The 21,319-nt window shown below is 60.4% G+C and overlaps 1 protein-coding gene and 1 long non-coding RNA gene across 3 annotated transcripts; one reads left to right on the top strand and one right to left on the bottom strand.

Annotated features, from left to right (window-relative positions):
* Positions 1-19: 19 nt before the first annotated feature.
* Positions 20-2,095, top strand: LOC123630799. Its single transcript, XR_006732764.1, has 2 exons — positions 20-1,195; positions 1,569-2,095. It is a non-coding gene; the product is annotated as an uncharacterized LOC123630799 (long non-coding RNA).
* PWP2 (PWP2 small subunit processome component) lies at positions 2,043-21,042 on the bottom strand. Of its 2 annotated transcripts, XM_045540784.1 has the most exons (21): positions 20,961-21,042; positions 19,470-19,582; positions 17,211-17,305; positions 16,832-16,931; positions 16,367-16,510; positions 15,413-15,548; positions 14,883-15,106; positions 13,003-13,146; positions 12,539-12,609; positions 11,705-11,841; positions 11,066-11,214; positions 10,779-10,926; positions 10,324-10,474; positions 9,092-9,272; positions 7,279-7,426; positions 6,330-6,438; positions 5,570-5,635; positions 4,423-4,641; positions 4,119-4,269; positions 3,912-3,986; positions 2,043-2,546 (listed from the first exon to the last, which is right to left on the bottom strand). In XM_045540784.1, exons 1-21 carry the CDS (start codon positions 20,976-20,978, stop codon positions 2,366-2,368), a joined length of 2,760 nt encoding a protein of 919 aa, XP_045396740.1. In that variant the 5' UTR covers positions 20,979-21,042; the 3' UTR covers positions 2,043-2,365. The 2 variants fall into 2 exon arrangements, with proteins under 2 accessions (XP_045396740.1, XP_045396739.1); XM_045540783.1 differs by having other exon boundaries at positions 14,883-15,548.
* Between the last annotated feature and the right edge of the window lie 277 nt (positions 21,043-21,319).

The raw sequence follows: 21,319 nt of genomic DNA, 5'->3' as shown, positions 1-21,319 counted from the left end.
CGCCATCGGAGCGCCGGGACCGGCCAGTGCAAACGTCCCTGGCCCGCGGGGACCGGCGTCTCGCTCCGGACCCGGGGCCGGGGAGTCCCCGCGCGCCGCGCCTCCGTGGAGGCGGCCAGCAGCCCGACGCTGCCGGTGTCCCGCGCTGAACCGCGGCTCTGGAGACGAGGGTCACCCTTGTCGTCATACCGCCGCCCTTGACTCAATGTCGCCCCGTGACGTGATACCGCCCCCGTCACGAGATGCCGCCCCCGTGACGTGATGTCGCCCCCGTCACGAGATGCCGCCCCCGTGACGTGGCTCAGCGGCGCCCGCCCGGTCCTGAGTTCCTGCTCTGCGTCCTCCCGAGCGGCCGTTTCCGGAGCTGGTCCGCCCGGTCGCCGGTCGCCCGCCCCGTCCACGCCCCTCTGCGGTCGCGTCGTGGGGGCCCCCCCGCCCTGTCCGGGCACGCAGCCCCGAGGCTGAGGGCCGGTCTGTGCGTGCCCCACGTCCTGTCCCCGCGCTCCGGCCGCCGTCCTTCCCGGGCGACACACGACACGGGCACGACTCCTTCCTCGACTCTGCAGTTGCCGACCCCGCGCGGCCTTTTGCGGTCATGTCACTGCGGAGGGACTCCGCGGGCACGTCGGCGTTTTGGCCCGGGCTGTCGCTGCCCTTACGACGCTGACACTGCACCTCACTGACTTTCCCGTCAACCTCCGCAAGACCAAGACGGTGGGAACCGGAGTAACGGAGCGGGTGTTGCTCCACAGGTGCGCCCGGGACGTTCGTCCTCATTCCCGGACGCCCGTCCCCGTCCCTGGCGTCCTCCGTCCCACAGGTGGACCGAGCGCCGCCCTGGACGTCCTCCTTGCGGCCGCGAACTCTCCGAGGCGTCCCGGCTCCTCAGCTCGCGGGGACCAGCGGCTCCACCCTGCTCTCCCGCTGCACATCTGGGGACGCCGGCTGGTGGAGTGGTGGGACCTGGGATGGCGCTAAAAGCTTCCCTCGGGGAAAGGAAATGCCAAATGCAGATGTGACTCAGCGGTCAGGGCCAGGAGCCTGCCGCTACCAAGCACCCGACTGCTGCGGCCACTGGTCTGAAGCTCTAGGCAGAGCTCCGGGACCAGGTAGAGCGCCACCTCCTCCTGGCACCCCAGGGGCACCCACTCAGCTGTCTGTCCCTGTGCAGGTGTGATGCTTACCAGAGGCTGAGGTGAGGAGGGGGCAGCACTGGACTTTCTGTTTGGGACAGGTAATAGCTCAGATTCTGTTTTCCAGTCTGAGATACACAGGGGACATTGTGTAGGGGCAAAACACCTGGTGGTACCGGGGGCCTGAGCTCTTCCTTTCTACAAATGCCTCTGGTCTGTAGGCCTCTGAGCACATGCACCACGGGTGACCGCAGGGATCACAGGTTACAGGGTGCCCACATGTCTAATGACGGTCATGCCAGTGCCGACAGTACACCACGTGTCATACGTACCACCCCCGCCCTGACCCATTTGGCCTCACACCAGCCTGGGAGGCAGGCGGGCAGGTGTCAGCTCCACTGCCCAAATGAGTAAGGGAAAGTCACTGCCACACAGGGACGTGTGGTCCACACCAGGCAGGCCTGACAGACGACACTCGCACATGGTGTCAGTGAAGCACTGCACGCGTCTGCTCGTGTCCTGACTCCGGAGGCCACCGTCATCGAGCCATGGGGACCAGGCACCCTTCCAAGGGCACCGCAGGGAGAAGGGACTGTCCAGTCCTCTGCGTGGCCCCACTGAGCTGGTGCAGCAGCTCCGAGGGCACCAGGAGAGAGCAGGCCCAGCACCCCCAGAGGTGAGAGAGTGAAGCAGGTGTCCCCGTCCCCACCCCGAGAATACACACAGGTTACAAGGGCAGGGCCCCCACCGCACCCAGGACCACCCTGCCTGCTCGCCTGCCCCCCCAGGCGGAAGCACTGGTGGGAGGGTAGGCAGGTCCCAATCCCCTGTAGGACACCAGGTACATAAGCATTTTTAATTCAGAGTTTAGGTTTCTCCCTAACATTTTAGAAAAGTCTTTTTTATTCCTAAGTTTTTCATCAAAACTTTTTATTAAAAATATAAATAACTCTTACTACAAAGTTTATGTGAACCTATTTACTGAGAGCCGTTTTCAACAGCAGATGGTGCCACATTGGTCACTAGTCACACGGCGCAGCTCCTGGGCCCCGGGCATCAACCGTCAGCTCACAGTCCCGACGGGCTGCCTGTTTGGTTCTTACAGGAAAAGCCTGTCACCAATGATGACATGTCAGCTGTTCTCTGGATCCCCTCCCATTTCCTGTCCTAGGTGGCACAATGGTTCCATCTCTTTGGCGGGGCCTCACTGAAATAACCCCCCGTGGCCGGCTCTACCCCAGCATCCCTTCTCCTTCGTGTCCGTCCCCGTCTCCTGCTCCGAGCAGATACAGACTGTCGTCCTCAGACGCTTCTGCTTCCTCCTCACTTCCTGGCAGTTCCAAGGAGCGCTTCATGCCCCGTTGCTTGGAAACTGCCAGAGTGTACTGAATGTTGTAGCGGTTCCAGTCACAGCTGTTAACACACGGAGATCAGGTCAGTACAAGCAACGACTATTTTCTAGGCCAAGAACCCCCGCCCACCTCACACCCACTGCCTTGGGCCGACGCAGACGGCTTCAGCAGCAAGTTTCACCAAACACAGAGACCTCTGCGGAGCTCAGGGTTGTTTTAGAGAGCAGAGGGGCACTCTTGGAACGAGGCAATTGCCCACATTAATAGAACAAAGGAGAAAAGACACACCATCATTTTACGTGGACAACCACCCAGTGAAGAAGTGCAAGGATCAGAAGGGCGCGAGAGCGGCGCGCACTGTCTGCAGGTGGTGGGGCTGCCCGTGCCGACACCGCCTCCCAAGTCACGCGCAACAGCCCCTGCTTCCCTGCACACCAGCGACTCCGGAGAAGTGCAAAGCGCAATGCACTTATGTTAACTCTAGAAAACATCAGGTAACTTGGAATAAATCTAACGGGAGCTGGAGAGTCTGGGACGTCTCAGCTGAGAAGGCTCGGCGGCAGCAGGTCACAGATCAGTGCCACCACCTCTGCAGCCCCAGCCTTCTTGTGGCCAGAACGGGGGAAGAAAAGGCGCGAGGAGGAACAGCTAACTTCAGACTCGGGCTCTTTATAAAGACCAAGGGACCAATGCAAGGACAGACAGGCTCGGGCCTCAGCCCGTGGACGCTGGATGAGCAACATACCAAGCAGAGAACAGACCTGTCAGCAATGAAGCTGGGACACCTGCCAAGTGGTGACAGAGGGAGGAAAGTCATCTTTGAAAGGCCACTATAAGGCTTTTATAGTCTGGGCTCTGCTGCACCTTAAGGGAGGGAGCTTTGCCGAAGACACCAAGTATGGGAACCACAGAGAAAGGACTGGAGAAGGGGCTCCTCGCAGAGCAGCTGGGGTGAGCAGGCACTGTCCTAGGCCCTCAGATAGTGTCTGTTTTCATTATCACCTCCATCTTCCTGCTGGGGAAACTGAGGCTCAAGCAGCCACACCCCACGAATCCAGGCTACCTGGCCCAAGGCCCCCTTTACTGGCCCCCATTGCCCGTGCAGGTGACATGCAAATCTAGGAAAGATTGCCTGGTCCTAAGAACATGACACATCCCTCCTGAGAGGCTGAAGGATTCTAGCTACACCTGGGACATGTCCCACCTCTGGCTCATCCAGCTGCTGCCAGTCCTCGTTCCTCACCCCTTAGCACCAGGGCACATCCAAAGCTGGCCAACCTGTGGGTGGCCAGGTGGATCCAGTTCAACATGGCAGGTGAGAGAACAAGCACCTCAACACGAGAACCTTCAGGCACAGCATCCCCCTTGTGGAACCAGCAGAGGACAAAGCAATCCCCACCCTGCCCACAAGCAGGCCAGCACGTACAGTTTGGAGAGGTTGTCCAAGTGCTGCTGGATGCTCTTCTGCAGGAACTGCACCACGGGCAGCAACTGCCCCGCTCTGGAACGGAAACGAGAATGTTACATGCGGCTCACTTCACGCTGTATCTGCATGTGAAGTTTCCCTCTCTATTTCCCACGACCAGCTGCTGCAGTGACGAGAATCGGATGAACAATGGTGAAACAGGCTTACCTGGACTTCAGCTTCTGTCCATGCAACATGAGCAATTTCTGGGTCCATGTAAGGTAGAATTCCACGTGGTGAGACACTTCGAAGGAGGAAGCTAGAAATTCAAGCACCTTCTCTACATACAATTCAGGAAGGGAGGAACTGACGACTTCAACTGTAAAACAGTGGGGAAAAAAACCCACGTTTATTCTGCAAAGAATGCAAATTAGGAGAAGAGGACCGGGTGACACCTTGTGCCCTTCTGCCTTTGCAAAGAACCCCAGAAGCCCGAGTGGTGACCCTGGACCCCGCAGGCCCCGATGCTCACTCTCTCCCCGGGGCACTGACTCCAGGGCCTCCTGCACCAGCTTGTCCTCGTTGAGACGGAGGGCCATGAGGATGGCCCTGGTGAACTCCTGCTGGCGCAGCGCCTCGCGCACCCGCCCAGGGGTGATGCTGGTGTCCAGCTCAAAGGGGTCGAAGAGCATTTGGGTGTCCAGGGAGTAGATGAGGAGCCCCTCCGTGGTGGTGGCTGCCCAGCAGCGCCCTGGGAAGTTAAGCAGTAGTGTCCTAAAAATTTAAGTTCATCCCCCAACCCCACATTTTTTTAAAAAAGGTATTGCATCCGTTCCCATAGTCCAAAATGTAAAAGTACAAGAGGGAAGCTGGGATGCCATCCTTTCACCCCTGACCACACCCTCTGGAAGGAACCGACGGGAGGGTCCTCGTAGATGTTCTCCCAGAGCTATTTTATGCACATGAGCAAATGAGTACATGCACGTCTTCTCTGCTCCTGACGCCAGGAGCCAGCCAACTCTTCCATAAAGAGCAGCGATTTTCAGCTTTCCAAGCCCTACAGTCTCTGCTGCAACCACTCAGTGCTGCCACGGCACCGGGAAGCAGCCACAGACACGCTATGCCAGTGAGCAAGTGCCGCTGTGTCCCAGGAAAGCTTCAGGGACAAGAACAGGTAGCGGCAGGATCTGGCCCTCAGGCCATGCTGTGCAGACCCCTGGGTCACATGACACCAGCGCATGGGCTGCTGTGTACCTTGTTCCATTCATTCAGTCTACACTGCTCACGGGCGTCTGCTGGTGACCCCACTGCCTGCTCCCGTGTGGGACCACGTGTGCCCGACAAGACCCGCGGCTGGGGCACAGACTTCCCCCTGCAGCCAGAGGATGGGGGCAGGGCGGGGGAGGAAGGCCCTGAACATGGCAGAGCCACAGGGAGGCGGCCTGGACAGCCCGGCCACGCATGAAGGGTGCTCAGGCAGCTGCTGCACCAATGGCAGTGCTGAGCCGACCTGTACCGAAGCCTAGGCCTGAGGTCAGCACTGTCACAGCCATTGTCCTCAGGGACAAGGGCAACTGCATGGTCAGCAGGGTTCAGTGTCACCTTCTTGCCCATGGGGGACAACATGCACAGAGCCTACTCCATCCCTCAGGACCAGCAACCCCTAGCTCCGTGCTCACCGGTGGGAGAGAAGCGGAGGGAAGTCACCCTGATTTCAGGTTTGAAGTGCCGAGAACTCATGTCACCTGGGAACAGAAGAACCAATCACAGCAACAGTTACCAGGCAGGACACGTAGGCTGCCCACCTGGCAGCAGAGGAAGGCCACCCCGCAGGTCCTCCCTGCTAGGGACGGATATGGGGCCCACCAAGAGCAGCAGCTTCTGCCTGCTCAGGCCCTTCCTGTCCCGCCAGCAGGCCAGCGGCACACCCTGCGCCGGGGCCTCAGACGCTGCTTTACCAGCCGTCCCACACGGCGCCCTGGGCCTGCACACGGAGGCGCTCGGGACTTCTGGCTGGTGGGTGTCCAGTGAGCCAGTCTAGCCAGTACCCAGGTGGTCCCCGGGTCTTCCAGAACACCTGGCTCTCCGCCCCGCCTCCCCAAGGCACACGCATCCCTCCTCGACTTCTCGGCCGTGACACCTCAATAGCAGGTCTTGCCCCAAAATGCTCCTTGAGCCCTGCGTGGCACAGAAAGGGCCCGGCCAGGGCAGGGAGGCCGCCTGCAGCAACTCACAGGCAGCTTCTCCTGCCAGAGGGTCTGGTGGCACCACACTGGACCCACTGGGTGTTCTCCAGATGGTACCCCCCAACCCAGCAAATGTCACAACGCAGTGACAGTTACTGACTTCTTACGCTGTAGCCCCGAAGAAGCAAGGTCACTGTCACATAGGGACAGTGGGCAGTGGGCAGACTTCTGTTACTGTCTCATCCAGGCTCACCTTTCTTGACACCTGGCAGTGGTATCGCGGTTCCATCCTCCTGCCCAGCATCTTGATCAATCAGTGCCAGGTTGCCGAACTCTGTCATTTTTCTTCGGTTCAAAAATTCCTAGAATAGCAAAAACCATGGACACCTTGCCTCCAAGAGGTGGCCCGGCTACCTCTCTCTCCTGTCCCTCCCTCACTTTTATGCCAACAACAATGGACCACCCCCAGGCCCTGTCTGAATGAGGACAGCATACATGGACCCCCAAAACACAGGGACAGACTCTACGGCACCCACAGAAACTTCCTGCAGAGCCTGCTGCAGACAGGGCCCATGTGGAGGCCGTGGGAGCAGACACTCACTCTTAGCGGGGAAGCCTGCTGGGGATCCGGGGTGGCTGCCCCCTCCGGAAATGCCAAGGACCCTTCCCCCAGAAACACTCAGGGGTGGGAGGAGCTTCTGGGCACCTATAGGACCCCTCGCCCTATGATGGGGCCTGAGCAGTGGACCCAGGCAGCCACCTACCTGCTCAGAGCCTTCCCAGGCTCCTTCACTGTCACCCTGAGGTCCCATGGGAGCCAGAGGGTGAGGAGTAGGGAGGGCAGAGCCTCCATGCTAGAGCTGGGACAGGTGGCACAGGGCAGACAGCAAGCCACGCCCGGCAGGGCCCACCTGCAACCTCTGAGCTTGTCCTCCCCCAAGCTGGCTTGTGCTAGAGACCCCCGCCCCCAGCTCAGCCTCAGAGCAGCCTGCCCAGGTGGCTCGTCCACCTGGTGGGTGAGGACGGTGCAGGCTCCACGGCCCGGGCTATTATGCTGGGCCAGTCGGGGCAGCCCAGGCCCCCCACGCACCCAGAGCAACAGCCTCACACGCTTACATTACAAACTCACAACGCCACACTTAGGAGCCCAACGTGTTGACCTTGCACTTGAAGCTGCACTTGGCCCAGCACCACTGGCTTACCTCCATGGCATCCAGAGAGAGGTTGCAAGAGATCTCAAACCTCTTCATGAGAATCTGCTCCCTGACGTGATAAATGCACACGAACTTGGACATGCCTCCTGCCAGGATGCTCTGGCCGTCCGCAGAGTAGCACAGGGTGGTGAAGGCCCTGGGAGGAGGAGACACGGACTCAGAGTGGCTGCCAGTGGGCTTTCGGCATATGGGATCTGTGAAAAACAACTTTAGGAAATAGGAAAGGCCCTACCCAAATATTCTAGAAGGCAAACACCACCTTTCACCAGGTTTCTCCAAGGCTCGCTGCCTAAACTCACACAGGAGACTTTTAAAACCCAACGGTGTTCCTCATTTGTATACTTGTGAGGAAAACACACAAACAAAAAATCCCAACGGTGCAGCCTGAAACAGCACCGCCCCCCGGAGATGTTTCAGCTCCCGAGGGGCAACCTCATCTTCACAGAAGGACCCGCTGACTCAGTGCTCCCCCCCACCCTGGCGTCAGCACAGAACAGCGCCAGGCCGCCTCCAGCCTACGCAGCCTCCTCTCAGAAGCCTCCACTTTTCCCACAGAAACCACAACCAGGCCCTTTAACCCCTGCTGCTGAAGACACAGGACAGTGGCTGTAGGATGGGCAACCGTTTACTAGAAAGGACAACAAAAGAACAACTGACAGAAGAAAAAATGGACAAACTGGACTTGGCCACAACTGAAAACTTTCATGTGTCAAGGAATTCCATCAAAAAAGTGAAAAGACAGCTAAGAGAATGGAACAAATATTGGCAAATCAAATATCTGATACATTCTGAATATAACAACTCCTAAAAAATCAACAAACCAAACAACCCAATTCAAAAATGGGCAAGAAACTTGAACAGACATTTCTTCCAAGGTACACAAATAACCAAGCAGATGAAAAGATGTTCAATGTCATGAGGAAAATTAAAACCAAAACCTCAAGATACTAAGTCCTATCCACCAGAATGGATCTAATTAAGTAACAGAACAAGTCTTGGAGAAGACGTGGAGAAACTGGAGCCCTCAGGCACTGCACGTGGCATGGAAAATGGTGCAGCCGCCATGGAAACCAGCCGGTGGTTCCTCAAAAAGTTCAAACACAGAACTACCTCCCACAGACCCCGCGGTTCCACCCTAGGGCTGTCCACATCCTGGAGAACTGAAAACAGGTGTTCATACAAACACCCGCAGGGTGAGTTCCAGGTTTCCTTCTGGAGGAAGGCCCTGCTCTGCTGAACGGCTCCCGGCTCCCAAGGTACAGGCCCCGTCCCTCCTCCCAGGCAGCGCCGCTGCCCAGGAGGTGCCTCAGGGCTCAGTGTAGGAGGGCCTGGTCAGCGCTGTCCCCTGACTCCCTGCAACGAGGGGACACTCTGCCTTTGCTGTCCAGCGTGGTGCTCACTGGCCACGTGACAGGGTGGGGCACTTGGGAGGTGGCTGGCGTGACTGAGACACTGAGGGTTCCAGGAGCTGCTTTCAGCTTTGAACACCAGGCTGCGGGCAGCACTGGTGTGACTGAGGTTTGGAATCCGATTCGGCCTTTTAGCTGGATGAGCTGATGGTCAACAAATCCAATGGCCTCCCGTGCTGGGGGCTATGGGAGCTCAGGACCACCTGCCTCCACCCACAGGGACTCAGCCATCTCAGGAACAGAGAAAAAAACACAGAAGAGGAGGTTGCAAGAACCTGGCCACAGGTTGGAGTGTCAGATCCAGGGAAGGGCCCAGAGCTGCCACCCCCCGCCAGGCAGACAGAAAGGGGCCCTGGTGTGTTTGTCCCCTGCCAGCCCAGGAGATCACTCACTTCCCCTTGGCTGAGTGTTTAGCCGTGACCTTGTCCAGCTCCTTCCTGCCTGTCTTGAGGTCGTGCCTGCCCTCGATGGAGCCCGTCTGCACAGCGTTCTCAGGGTCCCAGAAGGTGATCTGTGAGTTCAGCGTGGCCACAGCCAGCTCTGCACCGTCAGGGCGAAAACTCACAGCCAGCGCTAAACGGAGACAAGAGAGCAGGCTGGAGGAGACCCAGGCCCCGGCAGCCCCAGCCAGCAAGCCAGGCCGGACCCGGCACCCCTAAGGGACCAGCCCGTCAGGCCCAGGCACATGAGAAGCTCCTATTAGGAGACGCTCCGGCCCAGGCAGGCAACGCCACTGCCTGTCCCCGCTGGGAGCAACCCGGCAACGACAGCCACCTCCAGGGATGAGGTGGCTAAGAGCGCTCTATGGGGTCCAGCTGGGCGGCAGGACTGGCTCAAAGGCTCAGCTGAGGGAGGCCAGCTTGACGGGCACATCACGGGGAAGGCTACTCTGAGGTTAGACGCAGGACAGCCTGGAATATAGAGCCCTGCAAAGACGGCAGATGCCAGCGCTGAACACCTGAACCGCAGCTGCGGTGGCAACAGCGGGAAGCTGGGAATGTTGCAAAGAACCAGCAGCTCCCTGGTGGGCGCACGCTCTGCTCGGGCTTCGTGAGCCACACGGCCGTTGGCTCTGCCACTGCAGCGTCTCGGCAGCCACAGCTGGCACCGCACGGGCTGTGTCCCAGTGGAACTTCACAAGACGGGCGGTGCCGAGGGCCGCAGCTTGCTGGCTGGCAGACTAGCGGCAGGAGGGAGACTAGGGGCAGGGGGGAGGCACAGCCTAAAGCCCAGCCTCAGGAAGGTGGGTCTGGGCCCCCAACACCACCTTGTCCTCCCAGGGGTACGAGGATGAGGGGCAAACTCAAAGGCAACTCCAGGCAATAGCGGGAAACCAGCGGCAGCTGTCCTGGCCCGGCCAGGCTCATTCTCTGTTGGGGTGGGAGCCCAGCAAGGACTCGTGGACCGTCCTTTCCGGGGCTCCCAGCCCGACGGGACTGGACCCTGGGCTGAACCCCCAATCTGCCCTGGCTCCTGCCTATCTCTTCCCACCCCCTGGGTTCACACCAAGCCCGCAACAGGGAGAGGAACACGACGAGAAAAGACTAGAGCTAAACGAGGCCCGGCAGCACGACGCTGGTGCCGGGGTCGCTGTTCCTCGCTGCCAAACCCCCGTGCAGCTCACCGTCAGAGGTCAGGGCCAGCGTCTCCTTGGTCCTCCAGCTGTCGAACATGTCCCACAGGCGCACTGTCTTGTCCCAGGAGGCGCTGGCCAGGATTGACTTCATTGGGTTAAAGCACAGGCCACTGACAGGGCCCTCGTGGCCAGACAAAACCTGCAGCAGAGCAGAGGTTTGAAGGGTGAGAGGTGAGCAGCAGCCGGCACGCGCGACTCCAGTGCACAGCGGCTGTGGCCCTGGGAGCGCCCTGCAGCTGTGGGCTGAGCGTCTGTTACCATCTTGGTGAGGGGAGGCCAGGCAGGAACTCACGTAAAGGGGCCGCCTGTTCCAGTGGAAACTCGGCTCCCTGCTCGCCTCCCACAGGCGGCAGGAGGCCCCGTTCCCACAACAGCACGGCAGCCCAGAGTGACACAGGGCCCTTCCCCCAGCCCAGTGTCCCCAAGGGACATGCGGCTCTCACGTCAAGGAGCCTGCCTGTCTGCATGGACCACACAAAGATCTCGAAGGAGTCCTGGGCCCCAGCAGAGACGATCTCCCCACTCGAGTCCACGGCCACGCAGGAGAACTGGGTGGGGCGCGGAGACGTGAAGGTGCGGAAGTTCCGGTACCTGCCGAGAAATCAGAATCACGGTCGGCATCGCGCGCCCGTTTCCTGCGCCCTCCTGGGCCTGGGCAGCTTCACCTCCACCCAGCTGCGGGTCGGGGGGGTGGGGGGCTGCTCTGGGCAACTCAGAGCAGGGATGTCACCTGTGAAGGTCAAAGGCGCGCACGGTCCCGTCCATGGATGAAGTAACAATGACGTAGCCAGTGGCAGTGAAGGTCACGCCGGTGACGCCACTCGAGTGCTCCGTGAAAGTGACAAAGCAGAAGCCACTGAGAGTGTTCCACACCTTGACCTGTGGCAAGAGCCTGTGAGGGGTGGGCAGGCAGGTGCCAACCTAGTGCCCTCGGCCGCTCTGAGACCCCCACCCCATGCCCACGGCCAACCTGGCTTACTCAGCCTCACCTACAGGCCTGGGGAACTGGAGGGGCCATCTGGCCCCTGCCTCTTCCTGTCACCTCCAGATGCAGGAGGATGGAGCAAGGGTGGTGGACAGTACAAAGGGGCCTAAGGCGCAGGTGGCTGCTGGCACCACAGACCCGCTCAGCCACACGGCTGCCAGCGAGCAGATGATGGAGCTCGAAACAGGGACACGTCGATACCCAAACCCTCTCTGTTCAAATCCCAGGACATTTTTAAACATCTTCTCAGGAGCCCACATGGGACCAAGGGAACCCACGAGCTCTAGGCTGAGCCCCACTTCAGGGCAGCTGGGAACAGCCACCGCGCTCAGCCACCGCGCTGTCAGAGCCCCGTGCGCCGAGGCCCACAGGACGGGAGCCTACCTTGCCATCGTCCCCGCCGGTCACGATGTACTGCCCATCGGGGGAGTAGGCCAGCGACACCATGCTGTTGAAGTGTCCCTGCTGTTTGAGCACGTAGGACTCGCTCTGCCACTCCCACACCAGCAGCTGGCCCAGGCCTGCAGGCACATGTGGGGAACTGGGGGCCCTGTTCACAATGCCTCACCCCATGGAAACGGGGAACAGCCCACCCCCCACCCGGTCTGGGCCCGAGGAGAGAGCCCCCGGGGAGGGGCTGGGAGGAGGCAGGATGAAGCCCTGCGCAGAGAACTGGGAGCCACGGGTTAATGGGGTGACTGCCAGCCTGTTCTGGGTCCTGCCCGTGTGGACAAGAGGACCTCCCCCCGCCTCACCGGTCACAGCTGAGACAGGCACCGTGACCTTGAACTCCTAAGAGGGGGGCCGAGGGCAGAGATGCCACCTGCCTGAGGACCAGGGCGAGGAGGAAGGCCCCCAGCCCAGCCCGCGGCTGCAGCACAGGCCCAGGTCCTGAGGACACATGAGCAGCTGCCACGGCCCTGCCAGGGCCCAGGCCAAGTGCTGGCTCAAGAGACTGACAGGGCCTGAAGCTCAAGCACCAACAACAGGACTCGGGGCTCAGAGGAGCAGCTGTCCTGGAAGCCGCATGACCCTCCCCGCACCCGCAAGCCCGCCCTGGGCCGCTCGGAACAGGCCCTTGGACAGCGACTGATCTCTGGCTGGAGAGCATGGTCTCTGGGCTCGGCACCAGCGGGCCGCAGGGGTCACCGCTCCAAAGCGCGACCTCAGGCAGGCTTTCTCGAGGATTCCGTCTCTAATGCAGGCGCCACCACGAACCTGAGCAGCCAAAGGCGATCCAGTCCCCGGAGCTGTTGATGGCGATCGAGGAGATGCTCTGATCCGAGATGCTGCGTGGCGAGGCCAGACCGTGAGTGGGGAGCGGCCACCAGGACAGCCCAGGACACCCCAGCTCTCGGGTAGCCCCCTCCAGTCCTGTGCTCAAAAACTTGAAGCTTCAAGATTTTATGAAGCCAGTGTTTTGGCTCTCTGTCTCCCAAAGATGAAGAATGGAAGTAAAAATGACAACAGTCAAGGGCCTCCCAGAATCAAGGTGACCCCAAGGAGGGCAGCAGCACCAGGTCTCTCCGATCCTGGTGGCACCGCCCAGAACCGGCGTCCTGCTGGCCTGGCTCCACGGTGGCCCCGAGGGCAGGCACGGCCCCGTCCTCCCACCCACCTGCTCCTGGGCCGAGGGGCCTGGGGTGAGCGAGTGACAACCACCCCCCTCCGCAGAGGCTCACCTCAGCGAGTGGATGAGGTTGAACTCTGGGAGCTCATGAAGATGGAAGATTCCAGAAGCAAAGCCAGTGACCAAGAGGTGAATCTTCTTGTGATAGGCCGCGGCCGTGAGGCTGTTAAAATCCCCTTCCTTGTTGAAGAAGTACCTGCCCCAGGGGAAGACCAAGACTTGGAAGGAGCAGAGCCAGGCCGGCCCCTCCCACGCTTGCCTCAGCCGGGACCCGGGCACCCCCAAGGGCACCTGCCTAACACCCGTGGCTCAGGCCCCCAAGCGGACTCTCAGAGGGGCTCCACCCTCACAGCTGACCCCGGGCCGGAGGCTGTCGGAACGTCTGGAGGGAGCACGGCCCTCGGGGGCAGGGCAGCCTCAGCTGTGACAGTGGCACAGCCAGGTGTGCCAGGGCCCCACCGGATCCCTTGGCTCCCTGCATCCTCTACCTCCAATGGGCCCTGGGTCCCCACGAGCAGGTGGTGATGACCCTGACAGCACCTCCACCTTTAAACCCACCAGACTGTCCCTCCCCCAGCCTCCTTCTGAGCAAAGCTCCGCCCTGGCCTTTCCTTCTTCCTCATGCCCCTGTCCTCTTGAGCAAGTGGCTGGCAGATGACAGATGAGGGCCCTCCCTTCCCGCTGACGGCCGGCAACCCTGACAGCAAGCACTCCCTCTTCCTGGAACCTCGCCGGCTGCCCCCCCGCCCCCTGCCCCCTAGACCTTGACTCCGGCCGGGCCCTGCCGAGTCTCCCACCAGCCTAGCCAACCCTTCCTGCTCCCCAGACTGGGCCTTGACCCTGCCAAGCCTGCCTCTTGCTGGCCCCAGCACACCCCAAATCCAAACCCCCTCCGGCTGCCTGGGCTCCCTCCCTACATCCAGCCCTCATCAGGGCCTGGGTCCCCCCAGAAGCAGACCCGCTGTGGACACCTCCCTGCCCTGCCTGGAGCCCAGCCGCTCCATCACCCCACGGCCTCCTCCACCCAATCGAGGAAGCCCGCGAGGGAGCAGGGTGTGTTCTCAGCACCAAGGACAGAACCCAGCACACACCGTGCACCGGACAACACCGTGCACCAGACAACAGCAGAATGGCGGCGTCCAGGCCGGACACCCAATAACAGGACAGGCTGTGGGTGACGCCACTACTGCCTCATGGCTGTGTCATCTCTGCCTTCACGTGACCACAACCAGTTCCCCACAGGCCCTAGAACAGGAGCAGACGCCCGTGCCCCAACTCGGGGACGGCTTGTCCGCCAGGGTGACAGCTGCAGCTAAAAAGTGCCTGGCTCAGGCTGAGGCTCAACGGGGCCTAGTCTGTGGGGTCAAGGCCGTCCCACCCAGGGCCTCGGGCTGCAGCACCCAGCACAGCACCTGACAAAGCACAGAGCCATCGGCCAGTGGGTCCCCTAAGGAGACCTGGAGCCCCAGCCAGCAAGAGGCACAGAGCCCACTCCTCTCTGCCCTCAGCCCGGCCCTTCTCCGCCTTCCCTGAACGTTCCTTTCTCAGCGTCTCCCTCCACCACCTCGGCCCCCACGGCTCTCGCTGAGTGCGCACTAGTTAGTGCCCACCGTGCGTCCTCCACCAGGCCAAGGGACTCACCCACACCGACCACAGGAGCTGGCGGAGCCACAGATGTCCCCTGACAGGCCACCCCATTCCTGTGGTCGAGTCCCTGAACGCCTCCCCCCTCCCACGCTGCTGGGCAGACGACTCGGACAGCCAGGCACCTGCAGGGGCTCCTCTGGGTTACGGGCTGGTGTAACACCCCAGGGTTCTCAAACACGGGCCTGTTCTCTGTAGCTCCTGGTTCTCACCCCTGGGGACCTGCCCAGGACCCTCTGAGGGCAGAAGACCCACACAGAGCACCACGCCCTCCGGAAGGAGACCTACTTGGCCAGCCGTGAGTACTTCACTTTCCCTTTCTTCTCCTCCTCAGAGAGCGTGGCTTTCCCCCAGACGGTGGTCTCTCTGTCCCTGTCCTCCTCCTCCTCTTCCTCCCTCCGCCGCCGAAGCAGGTCCGCCTTCCAGCCCGAGGGAGCTTTCAGCCGCAGGCCCTCGGGGGGAGTGTCGCACTGCCACACACACAGGGCTCCGTCCTGGCTCAGCGAGTACAGCTGCAACGGGAGGCACACGGTCACCCCGGCCCCCACCAGCCACGGGCTGCCACGACCCAGAGCCCCCTGGCAGCTGGGCTTCCAGGCACCCATTTCACGGAAGGCCCCTCTGGACTGGGGAGGAGCGATTCTAAGGGATAGCAACAGCCACCCTGAGTCCCTAGATACCCCCAGGCAGCCTGGGAGCAGCCACCAGGACATGCAGGAAGAGGTGGCCCACAGCCCACCCCCAGGCCCCAGGGACCTCCCTAGACTCCCTGCTTTGTGTGGGCTCGTGGGCTGGGGATCTTGGGCACAGGGACATACATCCAGGCTATTGGATTCAAAGAAGCAAGCCACGATAGTGTCCTTGTGTCCCCCCAGTGCGTAGTAGATGAGGTTGTCCCAGCGCTCGGCTCCAAACACCCAGGTGGACATGTCTTTGCTCCCAACCACAAAGCACCTGCAATGACAGCACCTGCTCAGGGCGGCTCCACGTGCTGCGGCCAGTGCCCGCCCTGCAGAGCGAGGCACGTGGAGATCCTTCACCCCGTGTGGGCCCAAGGAGTGAGTGCTGTGAAGCCACCAAGCAGAGGGACCACATTCCAGCATGACCCGCTGGCCCTGGCCTGCCTCCAGCATGCTGTCCTTGTGCCTCCTAGACACAGCCTGAGACCCCGTCACGGCAAATTCTGTTCACGGCGCCAAGTCAGACGGGTGTGACAGCTGGGTCACACGGTGTGCCCACCCCGACATGGCCCTTGGGATGCTGACAGGCCACACAGCACTCAGGGCTGCACCCACCCCGGCTGGGGCCCAGGCCCAGCAGTGCTCAGGACCCGGTGTGTGAGCAAGGCTGGTCCACCAGCAGAAGCCACACCACTGCCGGGCCAACTCCCTGCATGCGGTGCACGTGGCGGGTGCCTGAGGGGGACAGGGCTGCCTAGGGCAGTGCTCTTGTTGGGGACACGGGCCTCACACACTCTCGCCTCTCCTGGCCAACCCACCGGTCTCGCTGTTTGCTGATAAAAGCTCAAACGAAATTCCCATCTCCCATCCAGACCCAGGCTGTGTTCTCTGGCTCCCAGTGACAAGGTCAGGGCAGTGTGGACCTAACCTGGAACCAGCCACCCAGTCCCAAAACAGGCTGCACCCAAACAAGGCTAAGGCAGCGTTTCAAAATGAAGCTTTGGGACCCCAAAAAGGGACCCCTTCGTTCCCTTGGGAGGGACAGGGAAAGATGCCCTCTCAGGCCTGCTCTGGCAGCGCCCCAGGCCCCACCTGGAGTCATCGGTCCAGTCGATGCACGTGGTCTCGTCATACGGCCCGAAGTAGGTTTTGTCCAGAACAAACGCGTTGAACTCTCGCCTCTTCCCCGGGGCATGGTACATCTGAGCAAGGTTGCCCTTCGTGACCACAAATCTCCTGCCGCAGAAACGGGGCCACAGTCAATAGTAAAGACCAGAATGGCCCTGAGCCATCGCAGAGCCTGGAGATGCCCCTAGTCCCACCTCTCCTGCAGGACAGGGGCCGAGGACAGACGGAGCAGGAGAAGTCAGGGGACAGACAGACACTGAGGGCACTCGGGCTGCACAGAGCCTTCTGCTCCGGAAAGGAGGGTGCTGGCGCCAGAGGGGCCGCCCCTGCACCCGTGTAACCCCCAAGTCCCAGAGGGACGAGTGGGCCGTCAGACCCGAGATGAGCCACACGTCAGCCCCCATCCCGCTTGGGCCGGCCCCCACGTACCTGCCGTCGGGGGAGAAGGAGACGCTGTGCACGGAGCCCTTGAAGTGGAAGTGGTGCAGCACCGACCGGCACACCAGGCTGACCAGCAGCGCGCTGCCCCCTGCAGGAGGCCGGAGGTGACCACCCTGCAGCCACGGGGAGCACCCGGACGCGTCCACTCCAGGCCACCAGGACGCCAGGATGCCTGCTGAGGCCCTGCCCAGGTGCCGCCAACGGCACAAAGGGCGGGGAGGACGCACCTATCCCCAAGCCCCACCAGGGCCTGGGACATGGAAGCAGACGGGGAGTGGACCATGGCAGCCCTACACCACCACCCTGGGGCCCCCAAGTCCATCCTCCACCCGTCCCCTCAGTCGCCAGCCACACCAAGGGTGAGCACCTTCATCAACGATGATGGCCAGGCGGCCGTCCGGGGACAGCCCCACACATTTGATGTTGTACTGAGTGGCCAGGGGCAGTGTGTCCGACTTGTTGCTGAGAAAGACACAAACCGTAGCACAGTCAGGCCTCAAACCATCAGAGCAGACGGCTGGGACCAGCGGGCCACCCTCCCCACACAGCACCTCAGTTCCACTGGACCCTCGCACCAGAGCGCCTCTCCAGACAGTCTCCCAAACAGGAGGAGAGGACACTGTCCCTGAGGGAAACTCGGCAAAACACCTTAAAAGCTTTAAAAATGGGCTTTGGATGTATCAATTTTGCTTCTAGGACTTTATCCAGAGAATGTCAGAAAACCAGAAACAAGCTAAACGTCCAACAGGGATTAACCACAATGACAGCACATCCACGTAAAACAAACGGAGGCCAGGCACGGTGGCTCACGCCTGCAGTCCCAGCATTTCGGGAGGCCGAGGCAGGAGGATCGCTTGAGCCCAGGAGTTTGAGGCTGCAGTGAGATGTGACACCACTGCACTCCAGCCTGGGCGACAGAGTGAGACCCTGTCTCTATCAAAAAACAAACCCTAAGGAACCAACCGCTGCTCTTAACAGCTTCAGACTTTTCTTCCGCAGCTTTGTCACCTCCCTCAGCCTTGCTCTGGGTTAGGCTTTGGCTTAAGGGAATGTTGTGGCTGGTTTGATCTTCTGTCCAGACCAGTAAAACTTTTTCCGTATCAGTAATAAGTCTGTTGTGCCTTCTTATCATCCGTGTTTCACTGGAGCACTTTTAATTTCCTTCAGGAACTTTTCCTTTGATGTCACAATTTGGCTAAATGTTCGTTTGGCACAAGAGGCCTAGCTTTCAGCCTGTCTCAGCTTTCCACACGCCTTCCTCACTAAATTTGACCATTTCCAGCTTTTGATTTAAACTGAGAGATGTGCAGCTGTTTCTTTGTTGACTACTTAGAGCCTATCATAGGGCTGTTAACTGGCCTAATTTCAATATAGTTGGTCTCGGGGAGTGAGGAGGCCAGGACAGGGAGGGAGACGGGGGGGACGGCCGGGCTGTGGAACAGTCAGAACACACAGGATCAAGTGCACCATCTTATATGAATGTACTTCCTGGAGCCTCAGAACGATTACAATAGTAACATCAAAGTTCACCGATCAAAGATCACCATGACAGATACAGTAATGATGAAAAAGTCCGGAATACAAGAATTCCCCAAACGGGACACAGACCCAAAGTGAGCACATGCTGCTGGAAAATGGACGGACTTGCTTGAGGCAGGGTTGCCACAGCCCTTCGATATGTAAAACGCAGTAAAGTGAGGCGTAATAAAACCTCTAAATGTCAAGAACTAGGTCCTAATTTTGTCATTACTTTATTTTCCAAATTTTCTTCAATGGACATGTGGTCGTTATCATAGAGAGCCCTGTTAGATGTCACTTAAACAAAATGATGACAGTAACACCACCAGCAGCTGACCTCACATGCACCCTACGGGGCACTGCTTGGAGGGAAGCCGGCAGAGCAGGTCCTACTGCTGTCCTGTCTTACAGACAGGGAAACTGAGGCCCAAGGCCACCCAGCTAGAAAGCTACAGAGCAAGGCAGAGGGGCAGGCAGCCTTTACAACACACAGCCCTCGCCCAAGCTGCAGAAGGAGTCAGCCCACAGCCTCCCCAACAAGCCTGCGAAGGAGTCCTTCCCCTTGAGAAGACAGGCAGGGAACTACACACTTGTTTACTCAGGCAGCCAAAACTGATTTCCAGCTCCAGAAGCGGAAGCTTTGGGCCTGCTGGTCCTAGTGGTGGGGCCCGGCAGCACCTGGGCTCCCAAGCAGGTGTCCAGGGCAGCTTCCAGCACACCTGGCCTCTCGGCCCTCAGGGGCCTTCCCTGGTGGGGGAAGTGCCAACCCTGGGCCTCGGCTTCTCCTCGCCACCCCCGTCTCCACACAGCAGAGGTCAGTCCCTTTCCAAGTAACTAAGTGCCACATGATTTCTACCATTAAGGATGACACCAACCAGCTAGGTGCTCACGGCATCACTAAGGTGCTAGAATGAAGCTGCGGTACCTCGCTGCCACTTCCACACTGACCTGCTGGACCCCATAAGCCCTGTGGCCCGCTCAGGCTGCCTTAATTAACAGGTGCACCATAAAAAGGTGAGGAAGACACCGTGAGCTTTCACATGCTATTTAAGAATAGTAATGATAATTACCACCACTATTAATATCAATATCACTTTAACATACTTACTTTTTTAGGTCAAATACAGTGACTCTGTTGCCCACAGGACTGATAACTGAATTTCCATCGTGTGTAAAATTTAAATTTCCACGCCGATAAACTGTACCCAGCAAATTGGAAAACTGAAAGGAACACAAAGCTGTCTTAAAACAGAATCTCGACTCTGAAAAGGGTAAATGAGGCATCTGGGCAGAGAGCCCCAACCTCGGGGTCCCAGTTCATCCCAGGGGCCCCTCCAGCCATCCTCTGGGACATTTCCTGGGCCAGAGAGGAAGAGGGGAGCCCAATCCTCAGGAGCCCCGAGGAGCCTGCGGAGCCCCAAGCTCCCACGGTAAGAGGCACCCATGAGCACTGGGGAGGCCTCCCGAGACAGGAGGCCTTTGCCAGGTGAAGAAGAGGGGGGCACCCACGTTTCAAGAAGAGAAAAGCCACAGTGGAACTGCGCTCCAAGGGCATCTAGGGTTGAAGGCATCCCGAACCGAGCTGCATTCTGACATCCTGCTTATTTAGTCACTCACTCATCAAACTCATCATCCAAACTGCTCACTGGAGACACTGCCAAGTGCCCAGACACAGGCACTTCACATTCTGTCTCTAGCAGGAGAGGGGATGAGAAGCTCGGGAAGGAGCAGCTATTCAGAAGGTGGTCATGGAAGGCCGCTTGGAGGGGTCACCTGAGTTAGAAACTAAATGAGAAGGCGCCAGCCAGGCCAGGATCTGGAGTCACAGGTGGGCAGCACCGCGAGAACCTCAGGGAGGAGCCTGGCTAGGCTGGAGAAGGGATGTAAGCAGAGGCCGATGTGACCCAACGCGCATTTCTGCAGATCGCCCTAGTGACTGCAGAGCGGATGAGGTCCGAGCCCTCAGGAGCTGGATGTGGGTTCTAGTTTGGTGCTGGGCGCACCGCAGTGCCTTCACCTGCATGGGGGACGCAGAGGAGGAGCACTTTCTGGGCCGGTACCACGCTCAGCTTTGGCCAGGATGGGTGTAAGACCCAGCTGGGCCCCGCGGCAGGGCCAACACCCCACGGAGGGAAGAACTGCCTGCAAGGACGATGGGACGAGCAGGTCCGACGCCTGCGCAAAGCAGCAGCCTGTCCAGGCCAAGCCACCGGTGCTCCTGAGATGCCTAGGACGGCTCTGCCCCTCCTCCCGTCAGTCTCTCCTGTGCCCTCCTCACTTTGCATCTGCGACCACGGGCCGCGGCTCTCACACCCTCATCACTTCCCCACGAGGGTCGCCCTGCCGCCGCCGCGCCTCATCCTGGCGCACACGCCGCTGCCCGCAGGCTGGGCCTCCCTCCGGGGAAAGCCTCCCCCGGCCCCCGCCGGCCCCGCCGACTGTCCCGGCCCGCGAGGAGCCCTCGGCGCCCCCCACGCGGCCGAGTCCCGCGGGAGACGAGCACGGCGACCCCGGCTCGCCCGGCGCGTCCGCTCCGGCCCGCAAGGCTCGGCCGCCGGACCAGGAGCCCGTGCCGACCGCACCTCCCTGCCGCGCTCACCCGGTACGAGAACTTCATCGCGGCCGCCACACGAGCGTCGCAGGCAGAAGCACTGCCGGGGCGGGCCGCGCACCGGCGCCTTAAGAGCGCACTTCCGGGGCGGGCCGCGCACCGGCGCCTTAAGAGCGCACTTCCGGGGCGGGCCGAACAACGGCACCTAAACAGCACACTTCCGGGACGGGACTGCGCCTGGCGCCCACAGCGCCCCCGGCGGCCCGAAGGAGCGGCACCGCCCTCCTGGACACAAGGGCCCGCTCCCACCCCAGCCACGCCCCAAGGCGGAGCCTGAGCACAAGGGTCCCGCCCCTTCCCGAGGTGGAGCCTGGGCACAAGCGCCAGCTCCCACCCCAGCCACGCCG

The sequence above is a fragment of the Lemur catta genome, chromosome 1 (assembly GCF_020740605.2).
Source record: "Lemur catta isolate mLemCat1 chromosome 1, mLemCat1.pri, whole genome shotgun sequence".
NCBI classification, from domain to species: domain Eukaryota; kingdom Metazoa; phylum Chordata; class Mammalia; order Primates; family Lemuridae; genus Lemur; species Lemur catta.
This window is presented reverse-complemented; position numbering and strand designations above follow the sequence as displayed.